General features: G+C 50.6%; 1 protein-coding gene and 1 pseudogene across 1 annotated transcript; one reads left to right on the top strand and one right to left on the bottom strand.

Annotated features, from left to right (window-relative positions):
- Window positions 1-1,167: 1,167 nt before the first annotated feature.
- Nucb1 (nucleobindin 1) lies at window positions 1,168-22,413 on the bottom strand. Its single transcript, XM_020158054.2, has 13 exons — window positions 22,256-22,413; window positions 21,722-21,864; window positions 19,189-19,296; window positions 16,220-16,352; window positions 8,957-9,060; window positions 6,864-7,049; window positions 6,520-6,610; window positions 3,932-3,990; window positions 3,583-3,675; window positions 3,417-3,509; window positions 2,786-2,956; window positions 2,303-2,408; window positions 1,168-2,005 (listed from the first exon to the last, which is right to left on the bottom strand). Exons 2-13 carry the CDS (start codon window positions 21,851-21,853, stop codon window positions 1,896-1,898), a joined length of 1,386 nt encoding a protein of 461 aa, XP_020013643.2. The 5' UTR covers window positions 21,854-21,864; window positions 22,256-22,413; the 3' UTR covers window positions 1,168-1,895.
- On the top strand, window positions 18,614-18,738 carry LOC141418337 (small nucleolar RNA SNORA36 family; annotated as a pseudogene).
- Window positions 22,414-23,716: the final 1,303 nt, after the last annotated feature.

Raw genomic sequence — 23,716 nt, 5'->3', positions numbered from 1 at the left:
TAGGAGTGGGCTCTAGCACACTGCATGACCATACCCCCCCCCTTTTTTTTGGCAGTACTGAGGTTTGAACTCAGGGCATCAAGCTTGCTAGGCAAGGGTTCTACCACTTGAGCCTCTCCACCAGCCCTTTTGTGTTATTATTCACATAAGGTCTTGTGATTTTTGCCTGAGGATGGCCTCAGACATTGATCTCCTGAGTAGCTTGGATTACAGTCATGAGCCATGGCACCCAGCCTCCATTTTATATTTGTATTTATTTTTGCAGTTCTGTGTCCTCCTACCTGCTAGACAAGTCTCAAACTTTGTGCTTTACCCCTAACCAGACCTCCTTGTTTGATCAGAGATCAAGTTTCTATTTTAAGTCAAAACATGAGTGGATCTTACCTTTCTACACCTGCAAGGGATTAAGATAAAATCAGGTGTTTCTGCTAGACTTCTTTAAACAGAATTTTTGGACTGGAGTGTAGCTGGGAGGTAGAGAGCTTGCCTAGCATGCTCCAGACCCTGGGTTCCATTTCTAATACCAAAACAAAACAAAACAAAACCCAGAAGTTCATCTAAAGAAATATTCTCTTTTTCCCAGGCTCTGATGTGGTTAAAGGAAATTGTCCTCATCACAAGTGAGACTGAGTCACCATAGGCTGGTACATCTTGGTGGACACCTGCCCATCGATTGCGCCTTGTGGCCAGTGGGAAAAGGGGAGACCTGTAAGGGGAGGAGACATTAGGGACAGATTCTTTTTCCCCACTTACAAAGCACAGGACAAGATGTGGCCTCTTGGCAGAAATTGGTGCAGATATGTGAAATTCAGAGCATCTGCAACCACTCTGGAAACATGAGGGGAATACCATGCTAATTGCTACCATAACACACTTAGAACTACCTTGGTTCTGCTTCCCTGGGACAATAGCATGAGACCAAGTTCAAACCCCAGTACTGCCGAACAACAAAAACCCAGGACCACCAAAAAGAAGAAAAGGAAAGAGAAGGATATGGGGGACTTTGGCAGGTGACATGGTGATGGGATTCCTGAGGGAGGAGTATATAAACAAGGACACACGGGGGCTGGCAGAGTGGCTTGAGTCGTAGCACTCCTGCCTAGCAAGCGTGAGGTCCTGAGTTCAAGCCCCTGTACTGTTGAAAAAATAAAACACAGGACACATAGGCATGGTTGGTTCCAGGCTGTATTCGGATGGAACTGGAGCATAGAGCAGGAAACAGCAATTGAGATGCAGCACAGCTGGGCAGGGCTGACTTTAGGGCCTCCCACATGAGGCTGAAGGGCTGGGACCAGGACCTAGCATAGGGGTAGAGCCAAGTCTGGGTGCCTTCCAGGGATGTGGGCAGGGCCAGGAGGTTAGGAACAAAGCTGGCAATGAGGTGACTAGAAGCCAGGGGCCTAGGGAGAGCAGGCCCCTGGAGCAGTCATGCTAAGGACCCTGGTGCCCTTAGCAGCCAGGGACAGGACACAGGCATTGCTGGGCCCAGCAAGGATGTGAACCAAGAGAAGCTGGGTCCAGGGCAGCTGGCAGAGTGCCAGCAGCAGTGGGCACAGGATGCCCTGCTGTGGGCCCAAACCCAGGGAAGCTGAGGCAAGCCAGGGCTGCTGGGTGAAAGAGGGGGATCCCTAAATTCAGCTACACCTGTGAGCCCTACACTGGACTTGAAAGAAGGCAGGCCCCTTGAAGGGGGACAGAGGGAAAGCACGGCAGACTCCGAGGACAAGAAAGCTGAGACCAGCAGGGCCTGAGCAGCAGTGACTAAAAAGCCACCTGTCCCCTCCTCGGGTGGTGCACAGGTGAGGCTGGTCCACAAGAGAAGCCTGCTGTGATACTACATCTGGTCCTGTCAGCTGTATCGGTGGTGGGAACTTCAGGCTGATGGCCCTGAGGGATCATAGGTGCTGGGCATCCACCTGGGCCACTGCGGGGGGCTGTTCAGGGACCTTCTGTTCCCCAGCATCCACATCCCTTTGGTCACCTGCGGGGGCTGGGACAGGAACGTCTGCAAATGAAGGAGGAAAAAGTGATGCTCATTTCCCTGACCCCCAGGGACCCAGGAGTCTCAGCCCTCCTCCCTCAGACCCAGGGGTCCAGGCCCAGCCTCCTCCCTCAGACCCAGGGGTCCAGGCCCCAGCCTCCTCCCTAAGACCCAGGGGTCCAGGCCCCAGCCTCCTCCCTCAGACCCAGGGGTCCAGGCCCCAGCCTCCTCCCTCAGACCCAGGGGTCCAGGCCCCAGCCTCCTCCCTCAGACCCAGGGGTCCAGGCCCCATCCCTCCTCCCTCAGACTCAGGGCCAGCACCTGTGTCAGGGTGGAACTTGAGCTGCCCCTCAGGGTTGGAGGGCAGGGCGTTGTGGTCCTGCTGCTGCTGCTGCTGCTGCTTCCTCTGCTCCATGTGCAGAACAGCCTGCAGGAGAGGGTGATGCACACACAAGAGGTTATGACATACGCAACCTGTTAAGTGGCCTTGGGCCAGTCCCTTCTCTATGAGCCTCAGTTTTTCTCTCTCTCACTGATACCTGGGGTTAAGAATCCAGTTCACACCTTGGTTTTCACCCAGGGGAAAGGACAAGGAAGCCCTCACTGAGCCCTTCTGCTCCTGCCCACTTACATCCTCACTGCCCTCGTCTAACATGGCCGCCACAGGGATGGGAAAATGTCTGCCCCTCAAGATGGTGGTTACCACCTGAGGCTCTACCAGTGATTCACAGAGGCCTTTGCAGCCTCTAGACACCCATGTGGACAAAGACACAAAAGATGGGCTCAGCTTCCCTGGCTGGTCACCTGCTGCAGCTCTCTCTTCTGGGCCTCCAGGCGGTCCTGGGACCGCCCCAGGGCCTCTGTCTCCTGGCTGAGGCGCTGGGCCTTGGCGTTCAGCTCTGCCTCACGGGCAGCCAGCTCCTCCTCGAAGCGCCTCAGCTCCTCCTCTGTGTAGGCCGGGTGCATCTCCACCGTCTGCAGGGCCCAGGAAAGCCGCCATCAATGGGGCAACTTCAGCAGTGGCCCACCCATTATGGACAGGGCTGTGCCATGAAGGTTTAGAGGGGGCTGGGAGGCCAGGGCTGTGAGCACGTGTGTGTGTGTGTGTGTGTGTGTGTGTGTGTGTGTGTATGAGAGAGAGAGATAGAGAGAAAAGGAGAGAGAATTAAAGGGCTACAGGAGAACAGAGACAGGGGACAGAGACTGAGGGAGGAGAGGGACAAGGAACCAGAGAAGCGGACAAAGACACAGAGAGAGAGAAGAAACATCTAGAGTGAGAAGGAGAGACCCAGAGACAGCATGACAGTGATCAGGAGAAAGAGAGGGAGACAGAGACCCAGAAAGAGAGGGACAGTGACACAGATAGAAAGAGTGGTAATCTAGACCCTGAAAGAAAGGACTGAGGAGAGAGCTATTCAGGTCTGAGTATGCTCACCTCCCATCCCTCTCCAGTGTCCCCAAACTCCTTCCTCTGTGTGGAAGCAAGGAACTCCTCCAGGGTCACAAGGCGGTCCTGGTTGGTGTCCACCTGGGGAGCCAGATCAGGGTAAGAGACAGAGCAGAGGCCAGTGCCCAAGCCTCATCAGGCTCCCTCCTCTCACATTCTTCATCACATGTTCCCGCATGCGCAGCCGCTCCTCCTCCATTTCCCGCATGTCATCCTCCTCATTCTTTGGGTCATACACCTTCTCCAGCTGCAGGATCAAGTGCGAAGTGGTAAGAGATCCAGGGCAGGACCCCATCCTGATAAACACACTGGAGTTCAACTCCCAGAAGGCTTTGGGACTTGTGGACACTCCAGCATGTTTTTTTTGTACCCAGGGCTGCTGGGAGTTGTAGTTTTTCCTGAACTCCCCACCGTGGGGGACCTACAGTGACCAGGAGGATTCCCCAAAAGGTCACATGGCTGATATGGGTATCCCATGATCCCATGGCTTCCAAGACACTCACCTCCTTAGTGAAGAGGGCCTCTAGCTCCTGCTCATCCAGGACACCATCGCTGTTGATATCTGAGGCAGGGGAGACAAGGTACCTCTGGGGACAGTGGACAGGTAATGATGGGTCTCTGGCAGCAGAATGAGGCCTGCAGGCTTTGCATCGTGCTTGACCCACTCAGCACTGCCCCTTCCCTAGCAACCATCAAGAACTAAGTAGGTGATGTCGCGCGGGCCTGTTCCATGCAGGACTGGTGCCTTGTGTTCTAGGCACGGGGTCGGCCCCTTCGCCCAGGATCCAGGGACATCCTAGAGAACCAGGACAGTGCCAACGCCACCTTCCAGGACAGCTCAGGTAGCTGCAGCAGAGCTCCAGGCTTCATCGGCCATACTTCCTGTCTCAGACCCTCCCTTCACCTAACTCCTGAACTCCTGAAGAGGCCCTGAACCCTGATCCTGTATGAAAGAGTCAATGGTTTTTATTCATTTATTAATTTTGAGAGAGTTTCTTGCTATTCAGCCCAGGCTAGCCTTGAACTCTCCATCCTCCCTGCCTCTGCCTCCCAAATAGCTGAGATTCAGGCATGCACCACCATGTCTGGCTCATTCTTCCAAGTGTTTAGGTCAAAAACCTCAGAGTCATCCGTGACCCTTGTACAACCATCATCTGGTCTATATGAAAGTCCTACCAGCCTAACCTTCCAGATGTTTCCAGACTCTGACAACTTCTCCCTGCTTTCCATGGGATAGCTGCCAGCATTTCTTGCCTCCTCACTGGGTTTGGCCCTTGCCCTGACAGTCTGTCCTCCACACAGAACCCAGATGGATTCTGTCACCACTCCCCTGCTCAAAGTCCTTTTGCAGTGTCCCATCACACACACAATAAAGTCCATGGTCCTAACCCTCTGCACAGGGCCCTGAGTGGCTACCATTCTCTGTTCCCTGTGCATTCTGCTCTCTCAGCTCTGGAGACCGACCAAGTTCATTCTTCCCTACCAGTGCCTGGAGTCCTCTCATCTAGAAATTCTTCCTCCAATAGCTATAAGACCACTTCGCAGAGGTCTCTGTTTAAGTGTGGTCTCTGGAGCTATGCCATCCAATCTTGCAGCCTTGAGTCACTTTGAAATGAACATCCAGCACAATGAAAGACTAAGTGAAATAGGCAAATTCTGCCAGGTGTGGTGTTACACCTGTTCTCAGCACTCAGAAGATGGATATGGGAGGATCTGGAGTTCCAGGCCAGCCTGGGCTGCATACCAAGACCTTGTCTCAAAAAACAAGGGACAGGCATGGTGGCTCACAACCACAATCCAGTTACTTGGGAGGGAGAGATAGGATTGCTATTTGAGGCCAGTCTGAGCAAAAAGGGAGAACCCATCTCAAAAACCAGCAGGACACGGTGGTGCACAAGGGAGGTGGAAGTAGGAAGATCACAGTCTGGGTTGAAAATACAAGATCCTATGTAAAAAAAAAAATAACTAAAACAAAAAGAGCTGTGGGTGTGGCTCAAGTGGTAGAGCGCCTAGTAATTAAAAAAAAAAAAAAGGTCAAGTTTAGGGGGGACAAAATGCATTCCCAGCACCAAAAAATAAAACATACTTAATGCTATAAAACTGCATATTTAAAAATAATGAAGATGGCAAATCTTTCTTACATGTATTTTAGCATGATTTAAAAAGCTGGGAGGTGGCAGTTCTAGGGTTTCAACTTATTAGGGCCTTACACTTGCTAGACAGGTGCTGTACTACGTGAGCCATGCCCCAGCCCAGTGACTAAAATTTGTTTTAAGAACCAGGTATGGTGGTACATGCCTGTAATCCTAGCACTAGGGAGGGTGAAACAGGAGGGCCCTGGTTTGAGGCCAGTCTGGGCTACATAGGAAGACTCTGTATTTAAAAAACAAACAAAAAATGCCAGGTGCCAGCAGCTCACGCCTGTAATCCTAGTTACTCAGGGGGCTGAGATCAGAAGGATGAGGGTTTGAAGCTAGCCCGGGCAAATAGATTGTGAGACCCTATCTCCAAAATAACCAGAGTAAAATAGACTGCAGGTGTGGCTCAAGCCGTAGAGCACTTGCCTAAACAAGCGCAAGGCCCTGAGTTCAAAGCTCAGTCCATGCAAAAAAAAAAGCAAGTTTGACCCCCGGGAGCTTCGTTTGCTGAGCAAATAAACCTGCAAAGCTTTGTTGACAGGCTGAAGCAGCAGGAAGAGACTGACGGAAGTAGCTTTCCAGATGTGCAGAGGCCTGGTTACCAGGGAGCAACCCATTCATGGTGACAGAGCTCCTGGGGCAGACCAGGGCTTCTGCGCTGCTCTAGGAGGGGGGCCCAGACCCAGCCAAGCCTGGTGTGCTCAGTTAGAGGACACCAGCTGTCCTTAGAACCCAGGGCCTGGCATATCCTGGAAATAAGGCCTAAGTCCCTCCAGGGAAGATCCCAGGCCTAGCAGCAGGGAGGGGCAGGACATTTCGGTCAGTAGAGGAGGTGGGCCAGGACTTGGGTTAACTAAGCCCCATGAGGACAGGGATGTCCTCCTGGTATTTGGGCCCCAGAATGGTCACAGCCTTCATTTCTGCCTGGGTCTGGGACACATGTCCCACCTTACCATGCAATATGAAGAAAGTCTTGGGATTAAACCTGTTGGGGTCCAATCCGTCCAGCTCCTCCCACACTTCCTTCAACTGGGCTTGGCTGCCCTGTGGAGGGGAGAGCAGAAGCTCATGAGCAAGGAGTAGGGGTGCCGTGAGATCAATCCTCTACCCCCAGCCAACAAACCTCATTCCCTTCAAGCAAGAAAGCCAATAAAACTGCAATTCCCAGCAGTCCTTGGGACAGTTTGACATAGTGTGGGGGGGAGTTGTCTCAAAGGCTGCTGGGAGTTGTAGTTCTTCAACTATTTTGCTTTGGTAGTTAGACACAGTAGGGTGTGGTCACACGGGGGTCCCTTACAGGCACATTGACTTTGGGGTGCTCCCGGTGCCGGCGCTGTTGCTCCTCCAGCTTCCTCTCGGCCTCCTTGCGCTGCTCCTCTCCCAGTGACTCCAGGTAACGGCGTCTCTCGTGCTCTTTGAGCATCTCATAGCGTTTGAACTCCTCGTGATGGGCAGCGTCGTACTGTGCGAGGTCCCGGGTGGCCTACGGAAAGCCAGGTCATTCTACTCTTGCCAAATTCCAACCTCCAAACGGCAGGCCAGGAACCAGGCCTCCACCTGATCTCGGGGCCTGGTCTCCCTTTCTTGTTCTCTGTGACTCAGAACACATGGTCAGACTTGACCTATCCAAGTCCTCAGGTCTCAAGCTCTTTGGATAAGTACAGCGCAACGTGCGAGGTGGACTTAATGTGGAAAGCCATGTAACTGGGTAGTCAAGACCCTAAGGCCTTTAATTATTTTGCCCAGGGTTCAACTAGGCTCTGCTGCGTGACAAAATCTCATTAGCTGTGTGATCGTGGGCAAGTTACTCAGCTTCTCGGTGCCATGGGTTTTGCCTCTATCAAATGGAGATAGTACTCTATTGGATTGAGAGTATCCTCCTCAAAAGGCATGTCAACTTAGAAACTGGGTATGTGACACATTTGGAAACGGGGTATTTGCAGATATCATTAGTTAAGATGATGTCCTACTGGATAAAGGTGGTCCCTAAATCAGTGACTGGTGTCTTCATAAACAGACTACAGAAAAGATGCAGAGAAACACAGGGAAATGCTATGTGATCATGGAGGAGGAATTGGATTGATGCAGCTAGAAGTCAAACAACACCAAAGTCCCCTGGCTAAGGTTTGAGAGAGCCATGTGCCAGCAGCTCACACCTGTAATCCCAGCTACTTAGGAGACAGAGATCAGGAGGATCGAGGTTTGAAGCCAGCTCAGGCAGAGTTTGACAGACCCTACCTCAAAAACACCCAACACAAAATAGGGCTGGTGTGTGGCTCAAGTGGTAGAGTGTCTGCCTAGCAAGCATGAGGCCCTCAGTTCAAACCCCAGTACCGCCAAAAAAAAAAAAAAAAAAAAAAAAAAAAAGCAGCAATAGGAGAGACATGGAGAGGCTACTCCCTGCTATACTGTACATCTGGAATGTCCCCAAGTGTCCTTGTCTCTTTAGCTAGGTGTTATTCAAAAATGGTAGAACCTTTACGAGGCGGGGTCTAGTGAAGACACAAACCAAGAAATGTGGGGAGCCTGATATCCAACCCCCACCAAGCTGGAAAAAGCAAGGGATGGATTTGTCATCAGAGCCTCTGGTGGAGGCACAGCCACACCAAAACCATGATGCACATTTTGTACCTTTTTTTTTTTGAGACAGGGTATGGATATACAGCCTAAGCTGAACTTGAACTCATGACTGTCCTGCCTCAGCCCCTCCAAGTGCTGTGATTACGGGTGCTACTACCATCCCAGCTGCACAATACCATTTGTTTTTCTTTTGGGGGTGCTAGGGTTTGAACCCAGGGCAAACACTCTTACCACTTGTGCCTCTCCAGTCCTTTTTTGTGGTGGGTTTTTTCCAAGACAGGATCTCTCAAATTATTTGCCCGGGCTGGCTTTGAACCTCAATCTTCCCGATCTCTGCCTCCTAAGGAGCTAGGATTGCAGGCGTGAGCCACCAGCTCCCAGCTGTTGTGTGCTTCTCTAACCAATTCTCTCCCTGCCTTGGGATGGCACTTAGGGCCCACCTGGATAATCCCAGATCAAACCTCACCTCTGGATCCGTAATTTAATCACACCCACAGAGAACCTTTTGCCATGTCTGGTAGTACAGTCACTCGTTCAGGGATGAGGACATGAACTCCTTGGGAGGGCACATTTGGCCTGTCCACAGAGGGGACATTCCACCCCTTTAGTCATACAGTCATACAGGAAGGACAGACTGGAGCTGGGTGTGAGGTAGCAAGACCATCTGTCCACACCTCCTGCTTTCCCTGGAGGATCAGGGAAGATTTGGGACAGCAGCAGGAGGCAGGGTGAGCACCTTTCTTCCAATGCTGAGTTTCCTTCTGCCCTCTGCCACCTTCCCGGGTCCCCTTCTGCCAGGCCCCCCCATACCGTCTGGATCAGCAGCTCCAGGTCACGGGCCTCGAACGTGTGCTGGTTCTGGGGGTCCAAGTGTTCAAATTGCTTCAGGAGATTCAGGTGATCCACCTGCACGTCTGCATGAGGGAAGAGTCAAAGAAAACAATGCATGGGACATGTCCTTTCTTTAAGAATCCCTGTCTCAGGACAAGCATGCTGAGGGAAGTTGGGAGTGTGTATGTGTGTGGGGGAGTGGAGCCCAGAGGATGGCCAACTGGGCCTGAGGCAATCAGCAAGGGTGTCCTGGAGGAGGTGACCTCACCACAATGATAGTCACCAACACATCCATAGCACTTACTGTTAGGTCCCTGGCATTCTTGGGGTGGGCGGAAGGACCCGAGGCTACACCTTAAAACCAGACCCCCTGATTTATGACCACTTGTTTCTCCCTGCCTGATTGTTTCTCGGCTTGCAAAACAACTCAGGAACTTCTAGTTACTCAACTAGCCAGGCATGTTGACCTGTTCCATCTGGTGATCGCAGGTAATCAGAGACCAGACTCTCTCTCCCTCCCCCATGGCTTGGCCCCTCCTATAAAGCCCACTACCCAATTCAGCCACGCTGCCTCACTCTAAACCCGAGAGTGACGGCCCTGTGATCTGGACCAATAAACCTTTCCTTTCCACACGTGGCATGGTCTTTATTAGGCAGTGCCTTACATCTGGTGTCAAATCCTGGGAGAGGTTAACAGGATGCTCTGGCCCAGGGCTGCTCCCTTGGCCTTCGTGTCCTGCCCTCTCCCAAACCCAGGCTGCTGAACTGACCCCACGTGCCTCCAGACTGTGGATTTCAGACCTTACTGCCTTGCCAGCTTCTCCATCCATCATTAGCCTTTCTCTTCCACTGCTCTCCACCTGACCTATTCCTCAGACTCAGTGTCACCCTCCTGCCAGGGCTGCCAGCTTCTCCATCCATCATTAGCCTCTCTCTTCCATGGCTCTCCTCCTGACCTACTCCTCAGGCTCGGTAAGTGTCACCCTCCTGCTGGGGCTGCCTGCTCTGCCTGGTTCTAAAGTCGTAGCTACGCCAGGTACGCCTCTCCTGTCCACAGGGGCACCCACCGCTTAGCATGGGGACGCCTGGCTAACCAGTTGGTACATTTCCTGCTGGACAGCAACCCAGGCCAGGGACACCTGCCCTTGGGAACCCATCCGGGTGACACTCCCACTCTCACTCCCTCTCTCCTTCTCTCCCTCCCTGTCTTCCTTTCCTCTGCCTAGGGTGAGAGCTCAACAGCCCCTCCAGCTTACTTTGACCAAACGGCAACCAGACAATTCTGCTCTCCTTGCCTGAGTCATGTAAGGGAGGCTAGATCTTGACCTAGGTCTATATTGGCCTGAAGAGTAAACTCACCAAGGCACCTGCCTCGCTCTCTCTCGCTTTCCCTCTCTCTCTCCCCTCAACTACATTATGGATACCTCCCACTCTACATTATACACGTCCACAGGGATACCTTCTCTGCACCCTCCCCCTTGGTCTCCAAGACGATTTAAAACCTAAGTGACTGATTTTCACACACTTCTAGGTCTTGACAATTTCTGCCATCGCAACAGTAAGTGATCTGAAATTCCACTCGTCCAAGCTTTCCTGTCTCTCTGCTCTTGACCCTCCCTGCTCCAATCTTGTAACGCTGTCCAAATCCTCCTTGCCAGCAACAAACCCCCCTCTCAAAGTCTATGTCTCTCCCTCCCACTGAACTCTTGTACTTGTGACCTCATGGCTCTGTCTGCCCACTTCCCAACTCTTCCTGCCAGTCCTCTACATCAATCTCTTCTCCCACCCCATCCTCCCGTGACTCACACCCCCCTTCTTCCACCCCTGCTGGCTCTCCCAAACAGCCACCACCATATTCCCTTTCTACAGTAGTCACTATTGACCCTGAGCCATCGGCTTCTCAGGAACCAACACCACCAGCCTTGCCCTCAGCCCCTGCTAAAACCCTAACCCACTATACTTTATCTTAACTCTCAGTTAGCTTAACTCCGGGAAGTGGCAGAAGCTGATGGCATTATCAGAGTTCATGTGTCTTTTTCCATGACTGATCTCTCCCAAATTGAAAAGAGGCTTGACTCCTCTGATGACTCAGCCTCCTATATTAAAGAATTTAAATACCTAACCCAATTATTCTCAACTCTCATTTTATTTCCCAATCCTTCCCTGATATTCAAGGCAAACTTAAACAGGCAGAGGGTGGTCCTCAAACTCCCCAGGGAGATCTTGTGAAAATGGCATTTAAGGTATTTAATAACCGAGATGAGGTTTGAAACCAGTGAAAGGCCAGCTCTTGGCAGCTGCCCTGAGGCACCTCCTCCAACTCCAAGATGGGCTGGACAACAACGCACACCTCTAGGGCCTGCTTCAAGTGCAACCAGATGGGACACTGGGCAAAAAACTGCCCTTCCAAACACAACAAGGTGATTGAACTTTGATCACAAGATAAAAGCGAGAGCACACAAGGGAGATACGAGGATAGGTAAGACACCTGAAAAATTAGTTAGCATTTGTTGCTCTCAACGCAGAGAAACTAAAGCAGATACCTTAAAAGCAACTGAGGCCAACAAGAGAAGGGGCCAGGAAGTAAAGAAAAGTTTAGATTAAAAAGAATTAACCTAGAAGGTAACACACACGCACAGGAAATTAATGTGCATCAACTCCCTGTATAGCTATCCTTATCTCAACCAGCAAAAACCCTTGTTCCTTCCTATTATTGCTTATACTCTCTCTTCAACAAAATTAGAGATAAGGGCAAAATAGTTTCTGCCAGGTATTGAGGGGGTGAGGGGGAGAGGGAGGGGATGGGGTGGGTTGTCAGGGAGGGGGTGGGGGCAGGGGGGGGAAATGACCCAAGCATTGTATGCACAAATGAATAATAAAAAATAAATAAATAATAATTAAAAAAAAACTGCTCTTCACCTCACCGGCCGCCAGGACTCTGTCCATGATGTGGCCAGAATGGACACTGAAAGGACGACTGCCCCTCTTTGTCCCTGCAAGGTAGGTCAGTCTCCCACTCCCACTCTCAAGAGAGTGAAGGCCTCACGGACCTCTTGGGCCTGGGGCAGAAGACTATGTAGCCCTGGGACCTTGACCCCCTTCAAGATCACCTCAGAGGAGCCCAGGGTAGCCGTCCAAGTAGGAGGTAGGCCTCAATCACCTACTTGGTGCTACCTGACTTCTCAGATCTCCATGGTGGGGGTGGACGGTCTCCTCCACCAGCCAAAAAAGAAAAGACAGTTTTATTCAAATTAAAATTCTTATAAAAGTTAATTTTAAAATACAGTTTACAAAGTAAACAACTGGAAAGGATATAGATAGGTATTGAATGTATTTTTGAGAAGTTGAAGGAAAAAGGAATGGTTTTTTGGATGAGAGAATTTTGTAAAGAATGGTTTGTCCTAAAGATTGTTTCAAATAGGAAGGATAAGGACAAACCATCAAAGGGTCAGAGTAAGTTTTAAAAGTGTATAATAAAAGCTTCAGTGTATGATAAAGTTAAAGTTGACTACAATCTAAGAGTTGCCTAAATGATTTTTAAGGTCATGTCAAACTAAAATCAAACTCTCTATAAGATAACAAAGTTATCTTAATACTATTCTGCTCTGAATAACATCTACAAAAAAACTGTTAAAGGACTTGTGTTTTTTGTTGATCTGTCAAGCTTTAAGTACTGCTAAATTACACTTCACTTACGTATTTGCTCATGCAACCGTCTCTTAAATGACCACCCTATAACTGTGTTCTGTGTCTATACTTTATCTAAATGTGATACAAACTTTTACAAAGTTAAATAATGAGCTAAATCTCTCTTTTATTCAAAAGTGCTATGTTTAACCTCCATTCTAACAGTCAGCCTCTATTTGCCTTCAAAGGTCCCGCAAATGCTAACCTGGTCAGTCTTGCCACGAGAAGTTAAAGACAGCCCTCATCATTGTGGACAGGCCTTAACCAAAGACTTATTAGATTGGCGCTACCCTTCTTCTGTGCAGAACCACAGAGCCACTATCTGCAGGGCAACTAAGTCCTTTTTAAAACTTTCTGGCCTCCAGGGATACAAAGTCTCTAAGAAGAAGGCTCAATTATGCCTCCCACAAGTCACCTACCTAGGTGTGGTCTTAAAGGGACAGGCTCCCTAGAGCCCTTCCTTCTTGAGCCCCTTTTAAATAATGTATGGCCACCCATTTCTCTTAGGAAACTTGCCTCCAACAGACTCTGCTCCTCTGGCTGACTACTACCTTATCTTAACATCCTCCAGGAACTTCTCAGATAGCATGCAGACCAGATCCTACCCCACCCCACAGAGGGCCCTATAACAATTTCAATTAAACCAGGGGCTCTTGCTCTCCTAAAGGATCTTCGACCCTCTACGCTGGGACCTCAGTGGACCGGCCCTCATCTGGTCATCCTCACAATGCCTACCACTGTCAAGCTCAATGGGACCCCCCAATGGAGCACCTTTCAAGGATAAAAAGTTGCCCACCAACTTCAGGCTCTTCCATAACAACAAAGGATGAGTACTCTTGCGTACCGCTGGGCCTCACGTGGCTACGCCTCTCCTGCAAACTCTCTTCCTCTTCCACTTCTGCATAAGTTCTCAGTCCTCACCTGGCTCTCGATCTGCTTTCCCTTCACAGCCCAGAAATCCTCCTCCTGTGACCCATGCGTGCGCACTGAGTGGGCAGGACGTATTGTTACTAAGATTTTACTGTTCCACAATTACTATTTCTGTGCAGGCTCTGTTATTGGGTTATAACTCACAATCACACCATCTATCAAGTGTGATAATCAATTTACCTGCTTCAACCCCACTTATTGCCCTGTGGAGCACTGGTTAGAACTCAGGAGTGGCCACCTTGCTGGGAACATTGTTACTCAAACCCAGGTGTTCGATCCTGAAAAACCAGTGTCATTACTGTTTGATGCTTATGCGGCCATAGACAAATATGTGGAGGTACAGGCTGTGGCTGTGGAGGCCTGGGTTGGGAAAGGACCTATACATCAAATGAAAAATGTATGTGCCAGGGAGACAACTCCTGGCTGTGTACTAATGAGGGTTATCATTTTTGCCCTTTTGGAGTTGTGTTTCATGGGGCTACACACTTAGCCCTCCTTCAAAAGGGCACTACTACCCCTAACTGCAGCCAAGCCACCTGTAACCCTGTAAATTACACTGTACTCAGCCATCTGATTGGACACAGGGACAGATGGTTTTCTGCCATAGGTGGATTTAAAACACCAGTGGGGGCAGTGGGCCTAAATGATGCTATGGAAATACAAACCCTTAAACCAGGAAAATGCTCTTTAACCCTAGATGCCTCCAGGATCATTCAGGGAACTCAGCAGACAGACTTCCCAGCAGATGCTACTACAACCTTCTCCCAACAACTAGCCTTGTCTGCAAATGAAGCCTGGGACAAACCTTCAGCCTCCGCTCCTGGGGACCTCACAAATTTCCAAATTCCAGCCGAACCCCCTTTAATGACGCCCCCACTCAGCACGAAGCAGCTAGCTCGATCGGCGCCCATAATACCAACAAAAGGCTGGAATGTTAGGTCCCTGGCATTCTTGGGGTGGGCGGAAGGACCCGAGGCTACACCTTAAAACCAGACCCCCTGATTTATGACTACTTGTTTCTCCCTGCCTGATTGTTTCTCAGCTTGCAAAACAACTCAGGAACTTCTAGTTACTCAACTAGCCAGGCATGTTGACCTGTTCCATCTGGTGATCACAGATAATCAGAGACCAGACTCTCTTTCCCTCCCCCATGGCTTGGCCCCTCCTATAAAGCCCACTACCCAATTCAGCCAAGCAGCCTCACTCTGAACCCAACAAGAGTGATGGCCCTGTGGTCTTGACCAATAAACCTTTCCTTTCCACATGTGGCGTGGTCTTTATTCTGCAGTACCTGACGCTTACTACACCTGGGTTCTGCTCTACACACTTTCTGTGAGGAGCAGATTACGAGAAGCCTATGAGAATTCAGCATAAGCACAGTTGCGCTCAATGATCTGCAGGCTGAGCTTGGCACAGCACCAGCAGCAGAAGAGAGTAAGAAGGCGAAATGCAGCACAGCTGCTTTCCTAAGTTGCTTATGTTCAGAGAAGAAGGAACACAGGTTTCTCTCGTTACAATGTCACACCCATCCCCGAGAACTGTTGCTCCACCTCCTGTTTACCACTGGGTATAAAAGACTCTCTGAAGGAAGACTCAAGGTTTTTTGATGGGGGATGGATTGATTGGTTGGCGGCTTGCAAGTTGACTGCCTGCAGAATGCTGCTGCTGCTGCTGAGTTATGCTAGAGATTGGAGGAAATGTGGGACAGTGCAAGTCTGAGCACCGAGACTTTAAGAGAGATTAAGGAAAACATGGGACAGTGTGAGTCTAAGGAAAGAGACTAAAGAACAGAAAAGAATAAAGACTTTAGAAGTAAGATTTTAATGAATAAGAGAAAAGAAGCAAAGTGAGAGAAGAGTTATTAGAGAAAAGAAGCAACGAGGCTGTTGTGTGTCTCCATCCGAGTGCCCAGCACACCTGGCCCCAGCTTTCTGCACATCTGTCTTCTATCATTTGTCCCTTCTGAGTCTCCTGTCACCCCAGTTAGTCAGGAAAAACAGGAGTGTGCAAAAGCTCACTACAACTTTCTATTAAGTCACTGAATTTTCACAGCAATCTGATGACACTGGTTCTATAATCCCTGTTTTATGGATGTGAAAACTGAGGCTCAAAGAGATTCTGACTATACTCCCCTCTGAGTAACTCTAACCTACAGAGCCAGGGGACCAAAAGTGGACCAAAGTAGCTGGGCACCAGTGGCTCACACCTGTGATCCTAGCTACTGAGGAGGCAGAGATTAGGAGGATCACAGTTTGAAGTCGGTCCAGGCAAATAGTTTGTGAGACCCTATTTCAAAAAATCCTGCCACAAAAAATTGGGCTTGTGGAGTGGTACAAGGTGAAGGCCCTGAGTTCAAGCCCCAGGTACCACACACACACACACACACACACACACACACACAAAAAGGACCAGAGCTACAAAAAAAAAAAAAAGAGAGAGAGAGAGAGGGAGAGGAGAGAGAGAAAGCAAACAGGGAGTAATGCCAGGGTGGAATTGAGCCAGAAGAACCTGAACCTGAATGATCCTCCCGTGCTTTTCCCAAGGGGGAGAGGCCCCACCTGCACACCCTGAAGCCCCTGGAAGTCTGAGAGTTGGCCCTGCCCCCCGCCCTGTGCTCCCACTCACTGGGCTCCTGCTCAGCATCCATCTTGGCCTTGAGCAGCATTCGCAGCCGCGACACCTCCTGCCGCTTCAGCTCGTCCAGCTTTGTGCGCACATGGTGGCTGACGAAGTCCAGCTCTCGGCTTAGCTTCCCGCTCTGCTGGGAGGGACGGGACAGTGGTCAGGCTGGGGGCCTGGAGGGCCCACTCCAGGCAACCTCATCTGTGCTCCTCCCTTTCTGGCCTTCTATAAGCTCTCTGATGCATGGGTCGTCTCTTCCCCTCAACTGCTTAGAGCTGGCCCTCACTCCTAGAGCCCATAGGACCAGGTTCCAACCCCTCAGCCTGGCATTGATGCTCTGCCTGCCTCTGAGGCCCCAGCTCCCATCTCCCAGCTCAGATAGCACAGCTGGTTCCTGTAGCACTCATTGGGTGTGCGGTCCCCGGTCCACAAGGCTATTTCCCACCACAGGACTTTTGCACATGCTGTTTCCTTTCCAAGCCTAACCAGATCTTCACTGTCTTTCAAAGGTCCAAGCAGATGGCACCTCCCTTGGGAAGTTCCCCAACACTGTTCTCAGTACAGTGGCTTCTCTGAGCTATTTCTATTATCACTGTGACTCTGTTTCTCCTGCCTTTCTTCTGCTCACAGCCCCCTAGGGGCGAGGCACTGAAGGCCCTGCAACACTTCTGTGTATGTCAGTCACTCACTGCCACTTCTCTACCACAACCCCCCAACCCCCCAGATGTCTCTCACATATGTTTGTCCTGATTTCCTCTGGGATTTCCCCAGCACCCTCTGCTATCTCGGATTGCTCAGTCCTTGTAACTCAGCAATATATTAAAATTCAGAAAAAAAAAAACAACACGTATGGCTGGCTGCCCAGCCCCAATGACCTTCCTGCTAGTGTCCAGCCCCTTCCCCCACTCCCCCTTCACAATCATTCTTTTAATGCCCATCCCCTCCAACCTCCCTTTCTCCACCACAGGATGCTTAAACCCCCAGCCTGTAAGAGAGGCGTCCTTGCCCCTCTCAGAGTGTCACTGATGGCCGAGGGTCCCTCTCAGCTCTCCTCTCCCTAATAAAGACCTGTTGCTTGTGAAGGTCGCAGATTCTTTCTCAGTCTCTCTCTCTCTCTGTTTTTCTTTCAACAACCACTGACGATTGGCTCGCTCTTCCTTCCTTCCTTTCTTTCTTTTCTTTCTCTCTCTCTTTTCTGTACTGGGCATGGAACCCAGGGCCTTATGCATGCCTGGTAAGGGGTCTTGAGCCATACCCCCAGTTTTATCTTGTTTTTGGGACAGAGTCTCACTGACTTTGCCCAGGCTAGCCTTGAACTTGAGATCCTCCTGCCTCTGCCTCCTGAATAGCTGGGATTACAGATGTGTACCATGTGTCTAGCTACAACAATTAACACATAGGTTTGCAATGGGCCAGGTCAGGTACCTGAAGTGGGGACTATCACCGATTCACAATGCTGAGCACAGGGAACTGTCACAGTAGTCTGAGTCCCCAGAGGAAAACTAAGGAGCAGAAAGTTTTAGTCACCTGCCTGGGACAGTGAAAGGTGGAGCTGAGATCGAATCTCAGAAGTGACCCACCCCAAACCCACCTGCCAACTGGCTGCTCTGGCTGTGGGCAGGCACTCTGGGGTAAAGCGCTTTCTGGACCTCAGCTTCTGCCCCTGCTGGGCTGGGGAGGGTGGTTCTGTTCTGTCCACCCACCAACTGGATGGGGAGTTCCAGAAGGACCAGAGTCACCTCCTGCCCTGTGTCAGACCCTGAAGTCCCTACAACATCAAGGGATGAGGAGAATTCCACACTGCAATGTGCATTCCAGTACACGTTGGGACACGGATAGGGAAGGGACATGGGCTCCTCATAGGAGCCCCAGCATCACCTGGCAAGAGATGCTCCGTGGGGCTGGGTGGGGTGCGGGTATTCAGTAAGCCCAGGGATGGAGACCTGGGCCCATGGGAAAGACTGATACTGCTACCAGGGCCTCAGTGTGCTCCTCCATGAAATGGGGCAGTCCTGGCTTTTCTGGTGCCCCAACGTGAGACTCAGCAAGTGATCCCAGCACCTTCGTACTTTTTTTTGGTGGTACTGGAGTTTGAATTCAGGGCCTTGATAGGCGGGCATTGTGCCACAGTCTTTTTGCTTTTAGTTTGTTTTTCAGATAGGATCTGGTTCTTTGGCCTCTCTTGAACTGAGATTCTCCTACCTCTGCCTCCTAAACAGTTGAGAGTACAGGTGTGCACCACCACACCTGGCTTGTACTGTGCATTCTTCCAGTGTAGACAGCACTGCGCTCAGCCCTCCACTAAGCTGACCCTCACAGAACATTCACAAACACTGCAAAACCAGGAGCCTAAAGCCCTTCACACACCTCCTTTCAGATGATTAAAACCAGCGCCCATTCCAAAGTGTTGAGTTCAGTTCAGGTCAGCTTCCCTGCTCTGTTAATTAAACTTTGGGACATTGGCTAGGGGAGATGACTGGATAGAAATATTACTCTATTCATTTACCTCCCAGCCTACAATATGAAAAGAAAGAAAGAAAGAAACAAACAAACCAGCACCCAGGGAGGCAAGGTCCATCATCACTACCATTTTACAGGTGGGGAAACCCAGGCACAGCAAAGTGAGACTCCACAGCTGGCAAGTGGTAAGAGTCAAGACTGGAATCCTGGGGACGTGGCTCAAGTGGTAGAGTGCCTGCCTAGCAAGCACAAAGCCCTGAGTTCAAACCCCAGCACCGCCAAAAAAACCCAAAAAACCCAAAACCCTTGCTAGAGGCTAAAAGCCTGCCCATTCGTCTCCATCCTTGACCTCATATTCTGGGTTCACTGAAACTCTTCCCAGTGACCCAAGAAGGCACTCTCTTCTTCCTTCCTTCTCACTTTGGCAGAACAGCTGGAGACATGTGGTGCCCTCTCAGGCCGAACACTGTCCTGTAAACAGGCACACCAGCCCTCCAAGTCCCCAACTGCACCTTGATGTCCTCCGCATTGGCAGCCTGCAGCTTCTCTCGGAAGTGCCCATCAGTCTCCAAAACGTTGATGACTTCCTGGAGGTAGCGGTGGTAGTACAGGCCTGTGTCCTGAGGGACAAGAATGAACATATCAGCCCCTGCCTCATCCTCTCTCTGTCTCCTTCCCAGGGTCCTGCTCCCCACTGCGGAGGGCCAGGGTGACCCCGCAACAAGTCAGAGACCTGCTTCACAAAGGCTCCAGGGCCAAGAGATCCAGGTTCGAATCCTACCTACAACCCACCTGAGCCTCTGCCACAGTTTCCACCTCTTCCAGGTCTGTGGCAGAGCTGACATGAAAATCATATGGAGGCACTGGGCATGGTGGTTCATGCCTGTCATCCCAGCTACTTGGGAGGAAAAGGTAGCAGGATCATGAGTTTAAGGCCATCCTGAGCTAGATCATAAGTTCCAAACCAGCCTGAGGTATCCCGTTGGACCCCAGTTCAAAACATTAAGGTCTGGGGATCTAGCTCAGTGGTAAAGCACCTGCCTCACATGCACAAGGCCATGGGTTTGATTCCCAGCACCGTAAAAGGAAAAAAAATCATATAGATGAACACTGAACTCAACATTACCCACAGAGGCAAGCCCAGAGGGATACAGCTTGGTTGGTAACCAGGGAAATATATGATCATCCATCCATCCATCTACCCACCCATCTTTATCCATCCACCACCTATTCATTCATCCATCCACCCGTTCATCCATCCACTCACCCATCCATCCATCCATCTACCCACGTACTCACCTATCCATTCTTCCACCCACCCATCCATCTTTATCCATCCACCCACCTATTCATTCATCCATCCACCTGTTCATCCATCCATCCACCCACATCCATCCTCCTACCCATCCATCCATCTATATCCATCTACCCACCTATTCATCCATCCATCTATCCACCTACTCATTCATCTATCCATTCATCCATCTACCCATGAACTCACCTACCCACTCATCAATCCATCCACACACCCATCCATCCATCATCCATCCTTCCACCCACCTATTCATCCATCCATCTACCCATCCATGCACCCACCAACTCATCCACCCATCTATCCATCCATTCATCCATCCATCCATCCATCCACTCTTTGACAAGCAGTGACAGAGCCTTACATGGGCCAGGCACTCTTCTAGGGTAGGCAGCAAGTGACAAGACCAAGATCCCTGGCCTCCTGCCTTACCCTGGGGCCTCATTCTTCTTATCTGTAAAATGGGCAATAGTCATCCCTTGGTATACATAGGGATTGGTTCTAGGACCCCCACAGACACAATGCTCAAGCCCCTTATATACAGCAGCATAGTATTTGTATACAAGTTACACATGATCTCCTGTATACTTTTATTATCTTTTTTCTTGTGGTGCTGGGGATAGAACCCAGGGCCGGAAGCAAGCTAGACAGACTAGTGCTCTACCACTGAGCCACACCCCCAGCCCATGTTACAGAGGTTTATAATCCTCTGTGATTTCTACCAGTCTTGGAATAGATATACATTTGGGGCTGTGGGTGGAGCTCAAGTGGTAGAGCAATTGTCTAGCAAGCATGAACAACCCCCAGTACCGCACAAAAAATAAATAAATTTTCTACGAAGGAGGCTGAGTGCAGTGGCTCACAGCTCTAATACCAAGTACCCATGGGAGGTAGGATAACTGCAGTCTGAGGCTGACCCAGGCAAAAAATTTGCAACCCTATCTAAAAACTACTTAAAGTAAAAAAGTCCTAGGGGTGTGGCTCAAGTGGTAGAATGCCTGTCTCAGAAACACAAGGCCCTGAGTTCAAACCCTAGTACCACACACACACACACACACAAAGATTCCTTCTTAGAAGAGAAGGGTATTTTTTCTTGTGTTTTTGGTTTTTGGCAGTACTGGGGTTTGAACTCAGGGTCTTGCACTTGCTAGACAGATGTTCTATCAAACCTCCAGTCCGTTTTTGGTGATAGGGTCTTAGGTGATTTGCCTGGTACTGTGATGCTCTCTATCTAAGCCTCCTGCATAGTAGTTGGGACTACAGACCTGCACCAACCCAGCCGGCTTGTTTGCTGGGATAGAGTTTCTGTAACTTTTTGCTGGGGCTGGCCTTGAACCCCATCCTCCAATATCCACCTCCAGAGTAGGTGGGATTACAGGCATGAGGCACCTCATCTGGGCGTGAGGCACCTCATCTGGGCGTGAGGGATGGATCTTAAAAGAACAGAGAGGTTTTAGTGGGGAGTGATGCAGATTTTTCAGTTAAAATCTGACTTAATTTTCCACATCTCAGAGAAGAAAAAAAAAAGGAAAAAATTTTCCACATCTCAGAGTCAGGGTCCCTCAGTTTTTCACCAAGTCACATCCCTCGTACACCAAAGAATGGCAGGTAAACAACAAGGCACAATCGTGGGACAGAGAGTCCCTGGAGTATCCTAAACCCCAGGGGCTTTGGGATGAATAGGAATTGTACCACTGCAAACACCCGCAGGAGAGCAGGGCAGGGCCACTCACCGGGCTCTCGGTCGCGGGGTTCTCCTCCTTACTGGGTGCCCCCCGTTCCAGGGGCACGGCGAGCACGGCACGCAGCAGCAGCAGCGGGGGCAGGAGGAGGAAGAGGGTTCCGCGGGGCCCGGAGCGTGGCATGGCTGTGTGGTCTGTGGGAGGTGGATATGCCAAGCATCCCCATCCCTTGGACCCATGAGTCTGGGCACCCAGTGCCACCCCCACTTCCAGGAATCAAGACTCAAAGCATTTCGTCACCTGGGACCCAGGATTCCAGGCCTTTAGCCTTCCCTTCCCCCGACTCAGAAGTCCGGGTCCTCGGACCTAGCAGTCCAGGCTCCAACACCCTCCTCCCTCCGACTAAGGAATCCGGAATCTCCATCCCCTCCTCCCCCAGACCCAAGAATCCAGGCCTCCAGCCTCCTCTTGTACCAAAATCTGGAAATACTAACACCCAGCCCATCCTCCTCCAGGACTTAATGTGCTGGGGACTCAGATCCCCAAGCTCCCAAGCACCCGGAGTCTGGAACCCGGGCCCCTCACCTCTCCTTTACTGCAGAGGGCGTTTTCCCGGGCAAGGACCTCCGGCGAGTTTCTAGTGATTTCCCTCCTAGGCCACGCCCACTTTCCCGCAGAGGGCCCGCCCCCAGAAGTCTGATTGGTCCACGCTGGCTCCGGGATCTTTAGTCTGGATCTAGCGGCCGCGCTCCTTGCAGACGTCGCTAGCCTATTCTCCGAAACCTCTCCTCCTTTATCGGAAGTTCAGACTCTTATCTCAACATTTCCTGCCTTGTAGACAGAAAGAGAGCGGAGATCTTCAAAGAGAATTACAAGTTCCTGCAGGCCGCGGACAAAAAAAAAAAAAATGAGCCAACGTCCGCGGACATCTTGGCCCTTTCGCCTCATGGGAGTTGTAGTTTTCCCATTCACTTTTATCCTGCGAGTTACAAGTCGGTCTGTGCAAGGTAATGCACAGCCTACCTTGTAAGTTTCTTATAAGCAACATATGTGGAACGAGGATTCAAGGCGGCCTCTCCCGAGTCCCTTTAAGGAACATCAGCAGGCCGTTCCAATTCAGACCCCCTGGAACCGTGTTGCCAGGCTGCATTGATGGCCGGGGTCATTATTTGTTGGAAGTGGAGCTAAGGGGGCCAGGAGAGCCAGGACTAGTGATAGTCCTTGTGGGAGTTCCCCATTACTCTCAGCCCTTTTTCTTCCCCTGCCTATTTTCCAGAGATCCAGAGATTAGGTCCCCAGCTCCTAAAAGAGAGGGTCAGGTATGTTTAGAGTTTGGCTACAGAGGCACGGTACTGAGGTGTGAATGTGAGATTTCCACGTGCCAGGGAGGAAAAGACATCCATCTCCAGGATCCCAGCAGGTGGGCGCTGGAGTCTGGGGTGTGGAGCCCAGAGCCCTGAGTGCGGAAGAGATTTAGGTATTTGGATAGAGAGAACTGAATCACTGGGCTGCTGATAGAACCAGGCTACTGGGTCTCAGATAGGATGGGATGCTGGGATTTGGGGTGCCAGGATCAGGAGAAAAATGAAGGTGTTGGAGGGCAGCGTCTGTTCTATTGGGATGTTGGGTCTGGATCCTGACTCTGCCTTCTTGCTTTTTCCAGGATGTCTGCGAATAATGACACATGGAAGAGAGAGTGAGCCGGAAACTGAATGGGCAGTGGTGGGGTGGGGGTAGAGGGAGAAGTTCAAGGTTGACTGTGCTGCCCTCCAAACCCCACTCAGACTTGGCTTCATAAGTGTGTTTGCAGGCTCTGCACCAACAATCTTGCAGGAAGGGGGGTGGTCATCTGGACTTCTGGGTCCTATAGGGAGAGTGCTACTGGAGAAGATCCCTGGGTCTGAAAGACAAGGGACAGGGGGCCTGCCTGGACTCCTGAGTCCTGAGACAGCAAGGGTCTGAGATCTCACTTGGATTCTATTTTTATTTTGTTTTAATTTTGGGGGTGGGCCTTGTGTTTGCTAGGCAAGCAAAGGTCTACCACTT

Source organism: Castor canadensis, chromosome 16 (genome assembly GCF_047511655.1).
Source record: "Castor canadensis chromosome 16, mCasCan1.hap1v2, whole genome shotgun sequence".
NCBI lineage: Eukaryota > Metazoa > Chordata > Mammalia > Rodentia > Castoridae > Castor > Castor canadensis.
This window is presented reverse-complemented; position numbering and strand designations above follow the sequence as displayed.